The following is a 15,576-nucleotide window of genomic DNA, read 5'->3' on the forward strand; positions in this document are numbered from 1 at the left end:
GGCGTGGCGTCTCAAGGCCACTGTCATAGCAACCGATGTGCCCAGAGAGTCGGTCATGTCCAGCTCACATCGGATTGTGAACTTCGCCACATCTCTCCCATCGTTGACAGCTTGGGAAGATGATAGCACGGGTCTCCTCTGGTATCTGCGGCAGGACGTGCGCAGCTGTATCACACAGAGAGTGGGTATAGCGGACCAAAAGGCATGCAGTGTTCACAGACCACAGTGCGAGACTGGAGGAACAAAACAACTTCTTCCCAAATTGTTCCAGCCTTTTTGATTCCCTACCTGGGGGTGCAGAAGGGAATTCGCCTGAAGAAGAGGAAGCCTGGATGACAAGACTCTCAGGCCTGGGGTGTTTGGACAGGAATTTAGGGTCGTTCGGAGCAGGCCGATTGCAGCGTGCGATAGTCCTATTCACAGGAGCCCCTGTGTTGTTTTGGACCAAGTACCCAAAAGGACATTAGGGAGGGCTTCATTGAACGGTCAAAGGGGCTGAAATGTGGAAGCCCCTGGCTGAAGCAACTCCATCAGGAGTTTGGACCTGACCTCTACAGTAGGTAGCTCAAGGCCAAGAACCTCGGCCGCCCTACTGACCACCATACAATAAGTTGCTCCCTCCGCCGTAGCCACGGTAGGAGGAGACAGCATGCCAGCATCTGGAGTAGTGTCCAGTCCACTGGCATCGCCCAATTCTTGTTCCCAGTCCAAAGATGGGTCATCCTGGTATACACAAGGCTAAAGGGACCCCTCCAATCCTTCCATGAATTCGTACCCATAGGAAAAAGGGTGTAAATCTGACCTGGGGTGAACAGGCCCCATCGAAGACAAAGATGGCGTCAGCAGACGCAGCTCTGACTCCGAGTCGTTGGGGATAAGGATTCGGTCAACGTTGATAGTGGACACTACCTACGTCGGGAGCACCGACAATCGACCCGGCATTGGGGAAGGTCTCAGTGGTGTGACCAGCGCTAGTGCAGATCCGCAAGCGGATTCGGAGGGGACCTCGGTGGCTGGAGTCAAAGTCACCAGCGTGGAACGCGAAGGCCCCTCAACCAAACCTCTTCGGGCCGACAGCGCTGTATCTGGGTCGGTCCGCCCAAAGAGGTGCATGGCCTCATAGAATTCCACGAAACTCGGGGAAGCGCAGAGCGAACCCAGACGCAGGCTCCGCGGACAGAGGCCTTGAGCGTCGACGCTTCTCCCACGTCGCCTCGTTGCTTTGCTGACACGAAGTCGAAGAGTGATGAGACCGCTTCAACAACAACTTCTTACCTGCACCCAAAGATTTTGAGGACGACAAGTGGTGATAGCTCCGCAAACCTTCCTCGAGATCTTCCTCTCGAGCGAGACAAGGACCTACTTGGAGTCGAGCGCCGGGCCGCCATGAGCTTAAGGGACCACTTTCTCAATTCCTTTGGGTTCGTAGCCCGGCACTCGGAGCACAACTTCGGGTTGTGATCGCGCTTGAGATACCACAAACAAACCCGATACGGATCAGTCACAGACATCATGCGGTGACAGTCTTCGCACAGCTTGAATCTGTTTTTCGGAGATATCCACAACGCATCAAAAGCTCACAAAAAAAAACTCGACAAAACGGTCTAAAAGAGACCAGGTAGCTCTCTCCAGATCTGCATGCGGCGCGGAAAGAAAAGAACTGACGTCACTGCACTGAGGTGGCGTCTATGTACTACTTCCGATGTCACCACGGCGCCAACGAAACCTGCAGTCGACAGACGCCACCTACTGACGTGCAAGGGTATTGCTCGAAGAAAAGTCTCTGGATCCAGTCTGAGGCCTAGGGGAAATTCTAAGGTAAGGAATATGCAACTAGAAGTCTCTATCAGATAAACATTTTAATAGGATGAAAACAAACCAGAACACTTTGCTTGGCGATGTGCAAAGAATAAATGTTTTCTGAAACCAGATTTTCACAAATCTGTTAATACATTGTATAGTGTTATCAGTAAAACTGCAAGTTAGTGGGAAGGTTTTTGTACATTTCATGGAAATGTTCTTTCTGTTAATGACAGTGTGCGACCACATCATGCTTTAGTAATATATTTATTAAAAATTAGTGTTTAAACATAAACCTAGAAACACTCCTGCCCTGGTAGAAATGCTATTAGTGGACAAAGAGGCATGTATTGAATCATGTGACCCTATAAGTGTTAGCTACATTCTTTTTATACATGGAGCAAACGTTTAGTCCACTTAATCGAACAAAAAGTTTTTTCGTACAGCAGAAATGTTGAGTTCATATGTGAGAATGAAGAAAAAGGGAACTGGAAAGTAAAATATTTGCCTAGGATCACACAATTGAGACCCGCATATATAGTTATGGTCGAGTAGATTATTCAAGTTACTTGACCTGCAGGTTTAGTAACATTTTTATGATTTTTCTATGCCTGCTAAAGACCAGTCACTGCCACTGTAAATACAGAATCCAAGGAGAGCATTCCAGATCTGGTTCGGAGGCTGGTGGCATAAAGGAATTGAGGTCAGTGAACTGTGGGCACCTTACATGGTTTTTGATGCCATGAGCAGGAAACAGCTGAGATGGAGCCAAGGCACACCCACTGGTGCAGGAGAACTAGTTTAGATTCTGGCTCCAGGCTTGCAACTGGGAGGATTCATGAGGTGGGATCTCGGCTGTTAGCAGTATCCATCGGAACCTACATGGCCTTCAAATGCCTAACAATCAATCAGCAGTTTGAAAAGTAACAAAAGCATTGGCAAAGCCAACTGATCTTTCCTTTGGGACCTCTTGGTGTTGCTGATGTTTTTTTGCCTTGCTGTAAAGCATCCAGGATGCCATGCAGTATTGCTAAAGAAAAGAGTTGAAAAAAAAGGTAGTGTTATTTCTTGGCACACATAGCAAACAAAAAGAAAATTAGCGCAAAAGCATTTATTTTTTTTTAAGTGCGCGGAGAGCAACACTAAGGGCGGGAGAAGACTAGCAGCAGGCAACAGTAGGGAGAAGCAACATGGAGGAAGGGGTGGGGAAAAAAAGTACATGAGGGAGACAGATGGAAAACATCTACACTTTTGTGGAGTGCTTAACCCAAAAGGAAAAAAAGTTTGTGAAAAGCAAGAGTGGAAGCATAGAAGGCAGCCAATCGAAACATGGTTAAAGAGGCTGTACTCCATGGGTGCAGGCAAAGATAAGCTGGGACACGAACAAAAAGCAGGCAAATGAATGATACGAAATGGGCGGGCCACAAACCACAATACATCTCACAACACAGCATGTGCCGTCTGGTAGGTCCTTTGACTTCATAGAACTAAACTTGTAATAAAAAGGGCAGATCGTAGTTGTGGCTGTAAAGGAGATGAACAGGTGATGGGCATGGGATTTATGGAGGACCAAATTATATGGTGCAGAGAGACATAAGCATATGACAGTAACCATATTACCTGCATATCCCTCCTCCCCACTGGCCACAATACAAAAAAATACAAAAAAAAACACACTAATAAGATCACCAACATCTTTAGGTGGGGAGAGCAACACGGAGGGCTGGGGAGGACTGGCAGCAGGCAAGAGTAGGTGAGTAGGGAGAAGCAACACAGAGGAAGGGGTGGGGAGAGAAGTACATGAGGCAGACAGATTGAAAACATTTATACTTTTGTGGTGTGCTTAACCCGAAAAGAAAAAAAAGTGCTTGAAATGCAAGAGTGGAAGCATAGAAACAGCCAATCAAACCAGATGGTTAAAGAGGCTGTACTTCATGGGCGTGGGCAAACATAAGCTGGGGCACGAACACGAAGCAGGCAAATGAGTGATACAAAAGGTAACCAATGGGCGGGCTCCAAACCACAATACATCACACAACACAGCACGTGATGTCTAGTAGGTGAGAAGTTAAAAATAAGATCTTTGACTTCATAGAAATAAACTTGTAATAAACAAAGCAGATCGTATTTAGGGCTGTAAGAACAGATGATGGGCATGGGATTTATGGAGGATCACATCATATTTTGCAAAGAGACAGAAGCATATAACAGTAACTATATTACCTGCATATCCCTCCTCCCTACTGGCCACAACAACAAGAATAGCACACTAATAAGATCACCAGCGCCTTTGTGGAATTTCCTAAGATTTCAATAGTAGACTGAGAGCAATAAGGACTACACAGTGTTTTTTCAAAATGGCATCAAAACATTTTATTTATTCATGACTGTGAACATCTGAAATAATTTACAAAGATGTTTTTGTAGAATTTTGCAAGTAAAAGTTGTTTCATCTAGAACTCCAATTACGGTTGAATTATATTAATGAGCATTAAACCAAATATTTTCAGTGGAAAAGCGATTACAATGTTCAGCATTCCACACAAAAGTGTGCTGAATAACAGGCAAAAGACTAACATTATTTACAAACACCATCACAACATACTTTTTAAAATCTCAAATATTTCTCGCTTCAAAAGCTATAGAGCAACTGCATTAGATTCTAAACACCCCCACGTATTTTAAAATGTATAGTAAAAAATTGCTAAAAATCTACACAATGAAATTATTATACAGTCCAGTATAAATTGTAATCTTAGGGGACTATCAACGTAAACACTCGTTTTACAATATGTATATATGTGTTCCCTTTACTGAACTTTCAATTTAATTGTGCTTTCCAATTCAAAAAGTTGCCGTGATCCAATGAGTGGAAAAACTGGCCATTTGCTTAAAGGGATTTACACATGATCATTTGATATATATATTTCCGGAAAAATATTAGAAACCAACACAACATTTAATATAATTCCTATGGGTGTTACATCAGTCAGTGAACAGTGTTTCCAACAAAGAAATGCACTACTAAAAATGCTCTATTTAGGATCAGATTAGAGGGCCACACATTATTTTACAAATAAAAATAACAATAACTACATATCCCACGGAAGAGCATAACTACTTTCACTGTGTGTAACAATCCACGTTAAATGAAAATCTACAGCCACTCACCCTCAATCAAGTAAGGGCACACAGTTACAACTAAAAATCAACCTTTGTTTCAAGTGGGAAATTATCAATACTCCTGTAAATTTCTATATTTATGGTTCCATAGAAAGTCATGAATTAGAACTTAAATGACTTGTAAATATGATTTTACCCTTGGTTATCTGTCTGTTTTATACATCAACATCAGCTGTGCAAATTATGGGGCATGTAAATAACTGCATACTTCGCAAGGGTGCTGCATAATACTGAACTGAGGTATATTTTGGAAATTCTCAGCCATCCTTAAAATAAAAAAATAAAAAAAGACATCTACAACTCGGTTACCTACAATGTACTTTTCTATTTCTGGTATCTAGACTCAATCTTACCACCTGTATAACTAACTATCCAATCATAGGACCTGGGTCATAAAATCTTGAATCCAAAGTGCTTATGTCATAGAAACTTTCTCAGCTGTTGTCTCTAGCCAAATCGTAATTGACTACAAAGAGCAATTGGAAGCATGCTGTGTGTTATTTATTTTCATTAAACTGTCCAAACCAACAGAGTGCTTTTATTCCAAGGATGATGGGAGCCTAAGTGCACTTAAGTGCACATATTAAAAAAAAAAACTGGATTAATTTAAATTCCTTGAAAGCAAGCACAGGAATTAAAGCAGCAACCAGGCAAACAAAAGAAACAGGTGCATGTCTTGAAAGACCCGCAACATAGCCAACTTGCAGGGAAAACAGCGCAATGCATTGATAACAAATTAATTATTTTATTCTAAGCTTTCCGATAGACACCCATTAGCACTAGCCAGACATATCAAAACTACACGTCCTTTCATAGTACTCTGAAGGCACGGTTCCAGCTGAAGTCTCAGGCCTTGCGTAGTTCACTGGAGTAGTCATACTGGGACTAGATTAGGCAAGGACAAGTTATTGTGTAGCTTAAGTTAAAGAGGCAAGGGCAGCGCAGATCTTAGGGAAATCTCTTTTCTGATTCATCTGTCATCTGTCAAACAAGCATTGGCAGCATACGCCAAGTAAATAAAAACAAAGCTCTCCAGCATAGGCTGGGGTACAATGCATTGTACAGCCGTTTTTGTTTACTTGAAGCCATGTTGTACAGCAGCCCGCACTACTGTGCAACATCTTTAAAAAACACTAACAAGGCCAAATAGCTCTGCGAGAGCTATCTGGCGTTAATATTTCTTTTGGTGGTGGTTGGGAGGATTAAGGCGGCATTAAAAAAAGGAAAAAAAGACTATGTTAAACAAGCCACACGAGGGAGGTGCGGGGGAGGAGGGAGCAGGAAGAACAGACTGTGCTGGTGGGGGAGTAAACAAACACAGGGGAGGTGTGGGGAACAACAACGGAGAGCAAGAGGTGAGAGGTGGCACCAATAATAGACTGTGGGAAGGTGTTGGGGAAAGCAACACAAAGGAGCAGGAGGCGGGCAGCACACAAAAAAACAAAACAAAACAAGAAAAAAGAAAAACTGATAAAACAATCAGAATACAGGGCACCCACCCTGTAGTTAGACTTGGATTACTGCTATTAGTTGTGCCACAAGAAGTATGGATACCACCGAATATTATAGCAACATCTTAGATTTAAAATTTCAAGGTCATGTTTCTTATGACTGACTTTTTTAATTTGCAAAATGGAGTAAAGTCATGACCCTGTGACGTTGGTCGTCAAAGTGACTGAGGAACTCAAAGTTGTGTTTCCCCATTTTATGCTGGCTTAGTTTTAGACAATCAATGAAGTTGGCACAATAAAGCGCTTCTGAACACCCTTCCTGAGGACTCCCTCAAACTGTTCTAGGGGACACTCAACCCAAATGGTAGAAAAAAAATCAAAACCATGTTTTTTCACGTCATCTCATTGCAGAGCTTGGGCATAGCATGGATATCCTGTGCACTGAAAACTCTGTTAAACTGAGCATGAGCTCACTCTCCGGTTGCGCCAGAACGGCCAGGAGCTTCACCAGAAGGAGGCAGGTGCAGGCAAGGGCACCATGGCCAAGCTGCTCAGATAGCCATTGGGCCTTTTGAACCTCAGTAACCTGACCACTGAGAGTGGCCCATCCGCTTCAGGCAAGAAATGGCTATTAAGGCACACAAGGAGGGAGGGAGCAGCAAAAACTAACAGTGGGAGGGGGTGGGGAAACAAACACAAGGGAGGTGTGGGGAGCAATAATAGACAGCAGGGCGGGCTGGGAGGAAGCACCAACAATGGACAGTGGGAGTAAGGCATTGGAGTAAGCAACACAAGGGAGCGGGGAGGAGGGTGGGATTCAGAGTGCATGTCTAACAGTACCTGCAGGAGCCTTCTAGGTCCATGCTCCACAGCAAACTAGACAGTGAAGCCCCAGGTGGAAGCAGAAGCAGCAGGAGGCACTGACCAATCAGAAGCAAGGAAACATGAGTGACATGGGACCCAACTAACGTTAAGTGATAGTAATGGGCAGGTTCTAAGCAAGTTTAAGATTTTTTTCACAAGAAATTTCGCATTGTGTACTTTCAACACTCAAGATCAGATTTCTATTTCAACAAGGCAATCAGATTTTTATTTCAGGAAGGAAGTGAAACAGGTGCAGAATAAGTGACAGGCTCTGTGCCAAGTGTGTGTTCCTTCTGATAGGCAATAACTCACAAATTTCTGTACTGTGATCTCGTAGTTATTAACTGCTTGCCTTGAAAATAGGATAATGCATATACCAGTTTGCTGCTGTAACTTGAGAAACCAGATTTGTTTTTTTAGTACAGATTCAAATGGATGTCATGGAAAGTGCCCTTTTCCCCAGAGTTTAGATTACCATGTGAACACAGGCATGGGTTATCGAATATTAGGCAGCAAAAAAAACGTATTTGTGGGTCACTAAAAGAAACTTAATTTAGGAGGCTTTTTTAAATGACATTCAGCTGCCTATGCCCCTGCCCATAAAGTAACAGAGTGTATCCCAAAGGCTGTGGCTTGAGGTGATCAGGCTCTGCTGATAATCAGATAAAGCAAGGTTACACAGCTGTTTCTGCACACCATTATATCACCAAATTACTATGAAAAAGAGAAAGGACCAATCTGTTGACATGGAAAGTTAACCACTCCTTGGGCGAGGGGTTCTGAATTATGACAAAGGCCATAGCATACAAAGAACCTCCAAGCCCCTGCTACTTAACTAAGTAAAGTTCACTTCTAGAATGTTACATGTCTGCGAATCCGTGCACCTCTCAAGGAGAATCACTAGATCTGTCCACTAAAACAGAGTCAAGCATATTTGAACAGTGGCCCTTATGTTGGAAGCCACCAAAGGTTAAAGCTGCACCCATATTTCTTTCATAAGTCGCACAGATGCAGGATGTTATTGGTTCATCCTAAGCAGAGGAAAACGCGTGATCTTGGACAGCATCCTCCAGAGGATAAAAAAAGACATGCTTATCAGTAAAGCAGTCATGAAAGAAAGAAGAGTGATCAGCTGTGAGCACAGAACTACACCGGGGGGGCTGACAATGGGCAGTAAGATTACCTGGATCCAAATCCAGTGATCCTAACACGTTTATCCATGTGTCCTTTGGCAAAGCAGGACGACACATACAATTAACAGGAGTTAAGGCAACTGTCTAGTAAGGATAAAGCCACCCAATATCAAAAGCTGTAACTACTAAGAACGTTTAATTATAGGAGTTTGGAAGAAGGAATCCTGCAGGTCTACAAAGCAGTATCAGTACTTCTTGGATGCCAGGATGATCACCACTTGCACCATCTTAAATGTTGGGATCCACAAAAGGCTGCACCTTTTTAGTTTTAGCTTAAAGAAAAGCAGTGAGCACTCTCATGAGCAAATATGTGTGGTAGATCAGGCGTCCAGCATGAGAATCAGAGTAATGCCCAGCATATGCTACTAAGATTTGTTTATTTTTTCACAAGTATTTAAAAACAGTCAAAACACTGGTGACCACGATTTAGTGAAGGACAAATAAGTGGCTAAACATGTGCACTAGACTAGACTGTTACATGGGTCAAACGTTCGGTCAAGAATACTGCATTATTTTTCTCTGACTCAGGGTAAGTGACCTATGTCTGCTGCTTCATATGCCTGCCCATTACTGCCTAGTTCGAGTACATTGTCAGTAACCATCCAAGGCACACATGGACAGATATGACAAGCACCAGACCACAGTTTGATTAACCTTAATGGCAACAGCTCAACACAGCCTATATTTCATCTGAAGGATACATATCTCTATCCCCAGTGGCAACATAATTCATTGTCAAATGTTTTTGAGAAGAAGCTATAGAGCCATGATACACACAACCTGTAGAATATATCACTACTGAAACAGGCATTAATTCATGAGACAAATAGGCCAGAATGGTTTTGTTTTGTCTCTGAAGTAACTGCAGTACATATGTCTTCCTATTCAGTGCTTCTTTGAATGGGCACAAATTAGCCAACAATGGATCTATCTTCCTAACCAGTGCTTCTTTGAATAGGCACCATTTACCCAATAATGGAGTAAACAGTCTTCATGTAAAATGGCAGCTATGGCCATCCAGCGTGGCTAACAATTTTGTAAATAATGGTAGCAATCTTATTCAAAGTCAAAAGTCCTTGAGAGAGTGAGTCATTTATCACCAACCAGAACTATTTATGTAACAACTGAGCCAGGGCCGGCCCACTCAGGGAATTCTGGTAATAGTTGGGCTTCTAGGGCACTGAGGTAGATAAGCATCACTTAACCACCTGCTCTGTCAGTTTGCTGAAAAATGTGGTCTTCAGTTAACCTGGAGATAGGGATTTTTTTTATCCTGCCATTTTTTTCTAGAAATACAATGTGAAAAGACGAGGTTAGTAAAGTAGCAGCTGGTTAGCTTCACTTTCTTCTAGAAGACGCTAGTTGATGCCTGTTGGAAACTAATTTAGGAAGGCAATGGATGGGTGCCACGCTTATTCCAAAGGAAGCATAATACAAAACATTTAAAATGGGTTGAGGTGCACAATGGGAGCTGAGCTGGGTTATTAGGGACTATACCCTATTGTACTGGTTAGTCAGTTTGTTACTAAAGACCTCAATAGTTTCTGGATTTAATTTTTGATTCTTTCACAGGAACACCTTTACTTGTGGCAATGGTCATTTCAGAGCCAGGTATTACACCTGGCATCTGTGTCTTCTTACCCATTGTGAATTTGGCTAATTTAAATCGATATCCACTCTGCTCCACTCTACATAGCCAAAGCTTTTCAATCCCTTCTCTCACTTGGTGAAAGGTGCTTCATCAGAGGTGTCAGATGCAGACTATGTACCTAGACTCAAACAGCTGCAAGTCACATATGGTTTAGTCAAAGCGAACAGACGTCTAACTTTTGAAACCAGGATTTCTTAGTAGAGATTTAGTTTTTTTAATTGGTTTAAAGTAGTTTCCAATAGCTGTTAAAGTAAACAGTGTTGATCAGGTTGAAACGTTTTTCTGTGGTGCAGCAGTGCTACAGGTTTGTTTACAAGATAGTAAAATAGCTAGCAGTGTGCCCTGTAATATTACATCTCCTATAAAATCCTGTTCACATTCTTCACTTGAGCAGTCTTCTTCCATACGTTTACCAGATCAAGTATGAACCCTTTGATAAGTAACAACATGTGGCATCCGTAAGCCATCGATTCACAAGATGTCTACAAAGTTACTCTGTGGTCCTTGATCTCCTGGAAGACCGCTGGACTAAAGTTTAAAGGTGAAAAATAGGTAGATAAATCAGGCTACTCAGCGAGGTGACTAAAAACCTCAATCTCGTGCAACACCCTTTTCCCTTATTTAGCAGCAAACTTTAAACAGAACTATTGACTCCCTAGGGGCAGCGGGAATAATTATGACAAAACTAAAGATGCAAACTCGCATTAACTCCGGGTTTCAATCGCCACTACGAGGAGTCCTAGACCTCAGGGAATTTATATTCCCCGTATGTGAAGAGATGAGAAGGAAAAAAAATCTAAAGTATTAATGATTTTCAATCTGAGTGTAATTAAGTCCTGTTTAGTTATAAGTGACTATGAAGGACGGAAAGCAGAAAAGTAACTGCCCAGTCACCACCCCCAACAGGGTAGGGATACTAGACTTCAGGATTGATCGGACCAAACTCAAAGACCTGCAGTAACAAAATTGGAAATGAAGTGGCCCTTAGCAATGCCTATGTACATCAATTAACTAGTATCAGGAAACTTTGTTATTCAAGAATCACATCACAGCTAGCAAAAACCCTCTATACTAAGGCAAGAGATGTTGCTACTTCTCTTTCAAGATGCAGACTTACCCAGAGAAGTTTCTTTAAATGCTAGATCAGTGACATCTACTATCAACAATATCTGTTGCCATTCTCTCGAATAGCTGGACTAGAGTTTACGCATGCAAGTTGACTATTTACTGTAGAAGAATAAATGCCTCTGTATCAGATTATCATCTTGAACAAAATGTAATTTAAGTGGCAGCAGGATGCAGCATTTCTAGGTTTGTTTACCCACATTAAAGCAGCATTTGAACTGAAAAAAGATGTGACCCTACTTCTCACAAACTAACTTTCTATGATTATCTAGAGGAGACAAGCCAGGGAGTGTGAAATAAAGACGAGAAGTGGAGCTTTTAATCTAACAAGCTGTGTAAACATACCCTGGTTTGAAAAGTAAACAATCCATGTAGGTGAAGCCACACATGCACTTGGAAAGTGAACAAACTATTACTGCATAAAGTCTGCACAAGAAAATCATGCTACAGTTGGAATCATACAGGAACTTAAATAAAAACTTTAAAAACTGTAAATGAACAAACAAATAAATGGATGTTATATAGGTGTTAGAAGTTGAACTACTTTTTTTGGCGGTTGGAAGCAACTGAGGAAGCAGGTCTAAGGCACGGCGGGGTTTATTTCCAGGGTTTGCTATGTACACTGGGGCACAACTTTAAAGGTAGCAGAAGGAAATAGATTTAAAAAATAATAATTAGGACCCTGTAACCAGATGTAAGTAAACTATCAAACAAAGATCTTTGACCCTGAAAAGCTATCATCAGGTAGTACAGATGGATGCTGTCTATTTGCAACGTTGCAAAAATAAATGATGGCCACATCCACGTCTGAGTCTGCTACACAAACGCTAATCATTTCAGCAACACAATGCCCTACAGCAATGACGTGGTAATATCTCATTGACTATTTGAATTAGATAGGCTAGAGTCCAGTCATTTGCCACTAATTTTGAAAATCGCATTTTGAGATCTTGGTGTATTTTAGATTGACCTATGTAGGTGACTACTGACAAAGGTGAATAAATTTTCTCTATAAAACGTACCTAATATACACAAAGATTTATCTAAGCAGTTTTTCAAGACAATACGTTCAAAGGCTGTATTAACAGCTATGGCTATTGTAGATTTAAGAGAATTGCACATTGTTAATAGACTATTATGCAGTTGACAATTGGTAAAGAGAACAACAGACATGTTCATTTAATTTCAAATCAATTCACACATTCAAGTAACCTGTTTTGACATAACTAAATACATTTTTGGGGAATTTATACAATTAAACAAATGTAACATGTTTATGCAAAGTATACTTCCCATAACGAAGGTTTTTCAAAGCTAAACTAAAAGTTAAACAATCATTTCCTTTAACTGTATCCTACTTTGCTCAATAAGTTACACATACGAGAAATAAAATCCCATTTCCACAAAATATATATATATTTCTATAACATTCACATTGATAATTCTTAAGAAAAATATGATTATTACACAAAATGTAATAATCGTTGTGGACCCTCATCAGAAATTCGAACAGTTGATACAATTCTTGATCCATTAAAAGGGGTATATCACGTAAGATCAAACCACTACGTTATTATAATGATTGCCGGTGTCCGGAAATGCAATGCAAATTGCAGTCTTTTAATTGAGATGATAACAGCGCTTAATTAAATAAGCATTCTTAACATATGTTTTCAGTGCAATCTCAATGCAATTTCATCTCAGGAAAGAGAAGTATACAAATGTACTCCTTCCTTGTAAGAAAATTACAAATAAATATGATTACACTTTCCCATGGGGATCAAGCAGAAACACTAGTCTCCGGTCACTACTTTTCAAAAATGGAGGCTAACGCATCAGAGTCGGATTTCTGGTTTCAAAGACCAGCTTGGGAATTAGAGTGGAAAACAGATCATTTTGCCAAAACCTTGATAGACAAACACTGGTTTTGTAAACTGTGATACTGCAAGTCACCTTAAAATATGCAGGCTGCATAAAAGAACAGCGTTCTTCAAATTACGCTTGTCTAAAGAAATTGTGGCAGATGAACACCAGTTGTGTGCTTGGGCAGGAACCTTTACAAACTATCTCATTGGAAGAACTACCTTTTGTTTTTATAAAGTTCACAATTTCACCATATGGCATTTATTTTGGGCCTACTAAACAAAATAAAATTGGGATAACAAAAGAAAATACGATTAAAACACCATTGAGCCCTTTGAAGGGTAAAACTAACGTTAAATGACGATTGACAAAAAAGTGCTAGTATGATTGTTAACCAAACCACATGCCTTTAAGTAGCTGCCCTTAAAAAGGCCTTTTATCTTTGCTAATTTCCTAGTTTTCCAGGAAGTTAATCCAATCTGAATACTTTGCTGCAACTTTCCCTAAAAATTCAGTTCCTTCGATGCAATACTCTCAGGCCCCTGTAAAAGGGCAAAAACTAAACAGATGAAGCCGGTCAAATCTTAACACCATATATGAAGGTAAATACAATTTCCTATACTTATATTTTAGAGCCCAGTACTGTACTCTTTCATAACGTTGTAAAATAGTTATCAATGAAAATGAGCAAATTATTAAACGTTTTGAAAAGAGCAAATTGCAATGTGAATGGGAGAAGAAATATTGCACGAACAATGTATTACCACACTGACATCTATGAAGCTTCCATTGCCAGCAGTGCAAGGTTTTCAGGTATATTGTGAATAATCACTGAAAAATAAACGTGTATTGTATGACGTCAGATGTGTACGCGTCCAAGAAAAATCCATGCACCTCCTTGATAGAAGGCTCAGAATTCTGTCTTCATGTCTACAGAGATTAATGCACACAAAGTGATTAAAAGGGGCATGCAGCATCATATGTCCTCATACAGACATGTCTAAACCTTCATAACATTTAATGGCTGATGATCATGGGTGCTCCTCTTGAAACGTAGATAAAATCTCACATTCTGTATGTAGGTGAAGCAATAAGCCTGCTGCTGTTTGAAGTGGACGATAAAGAAAACTGTCTTGAAGGCTTTCAAAAGAAAGCATGGAAGCAGTGCGTAGATCGAGGACAAAATTAAGGCAGATGTAGCAAAGGACGTCCTGCCCCTTTTTGGTAGTAGCTGCTTGTCTACAAAGGTAAAATGTAGATGGCTGTCTGAGATTTTGCAATACCTGATATCTAGGTTAACACAGTAGTAAACACAAATTGTTCTAGGCTACCATTGTTTCATGAAGCAGAAGAATATCTTACGTCAAGAACAGCAGCTACCTAAAAGGAAAATACAAATGAGATGTTAATGTTTATTTTCTAAAGTTAAGTGTTTAAAGATCAATGCTAAATGAAAAAGGTACCTTGCAACATTAGTGACTAAATTAGTTACTTACCAGATGGTAACAACGTTTGTTAGTAAGATCTTCACACTGCAGATGAGGTGAGAAGTAAAAATGTGAATCATTTACAGCCTGAATGCTTGTGACACCCAGATATGTACTGGTGTCGTCAGATATTAGCATTTCGACGGTCTAGGGTTAACATTTGGTATAAGGCCATGTTGATACTGCAGTAACTAGAAACATTGAGGAGTAAGTCACCTAGAACCAAGCAAGGTGGACTATGTACCTGTAGGTATGCAATATCTGCAAGAGTTAAGAAGAATCCTTGAGTTGAATTATTCCAAGCAAGTAATTAGCATTTCTTGATACGAACTCCTAGCAGATTCTGCACACCTTAAAGGATTCTAGTACGACTATCCTGCTACCTAAGAATGGCACCCTGCAAAGGTCTAGAAAGTAGTGTCAGCCAAAAAACGTCTGCAATACAAACAGCCAAACGTTCTGAGCACAAAGAACCAGACAGGCCTGTTTAGTGAAATCGGCACTGCATTGACAATCATTCAGATTGCTAAATGCGGTATACACTTTTCAAGATGAGGCTTGCAGACTTAGGAGATTGCAGAATCTTTGACTTTTGACCGAAACTTTAAACAACCAGCATAGAGAATAAAGACAAGCTATGGGGATTTGGGGTGTGGAAGCAGGAAGCGGGGTGTTGACAGTATCTTCAGTATAGGAAAGCATTTCCTTGTTAACATACAAGCTCAAAAAGATTGTGTATAAGGGTCTATCTTGAAGGCCCCACTTGTCAAGATTGGATACTGTAGGGACCCTAGTACTCAGGCAAAGTGTAGAAGATCGTCCTCGAACACAATGCAATAGTCTAGGCCTCAGCCAGGTCCCCATTTAAAACACAGATACCCGACATGTAACAAACCAGCATTAAATGCCTTGGAATTGTGGTCACAGACTGGCTCAGCACACACTAGAAAGGGAGAGAG

At 40.9% G+C, this 15,576-nt stretch overlaps 1 protein-coding gene across 2 annotated transcripts in view; it reads right to left on the bottom strand.

The window, feature by feature from the left end:
* Positions 1–2,049: 2,049 nt before the first annotated feature.
* The window catches only part of RCOR1 (REST corepressor 1), a 666,190-nt gene continuing 652,663 nt past the window's right edge, over positions 2,050–15,576 (bottom strand). The window contains exon 13 of one of the 2 annotated variants that reach the window (XM_069207302.1): positions 2,050–2,830. In XM_069207302.1, the coding sequence (XP_069063403.1) occupies positions 2,705–2,830 (126 nt within the window). In that variant the 3' untranslated portion in view covers positions 2,050–2,704. Of the gene's footprint in view, positions 2,831–12,656; positions 14,511–15,576 lie in introns of those variants that run through there. The other variant, XM_069207303.1, reaches the window with a different exon arrangement.

Source organism: Pleurodeles waltl, chromosome 9 (assembly GCF_031143425.1).
Source record: "Pleurodeles waltl isolate 20211129_DDA chromosome 9, aPleWal1.hap1.20221129, whole genome shotgun sequence".
NCBI lineage: Eukaryota > Metazoa > Chordata > Amphibia > Caudata > Salamandridae > Pleurodeles > Pleurodeles waltl.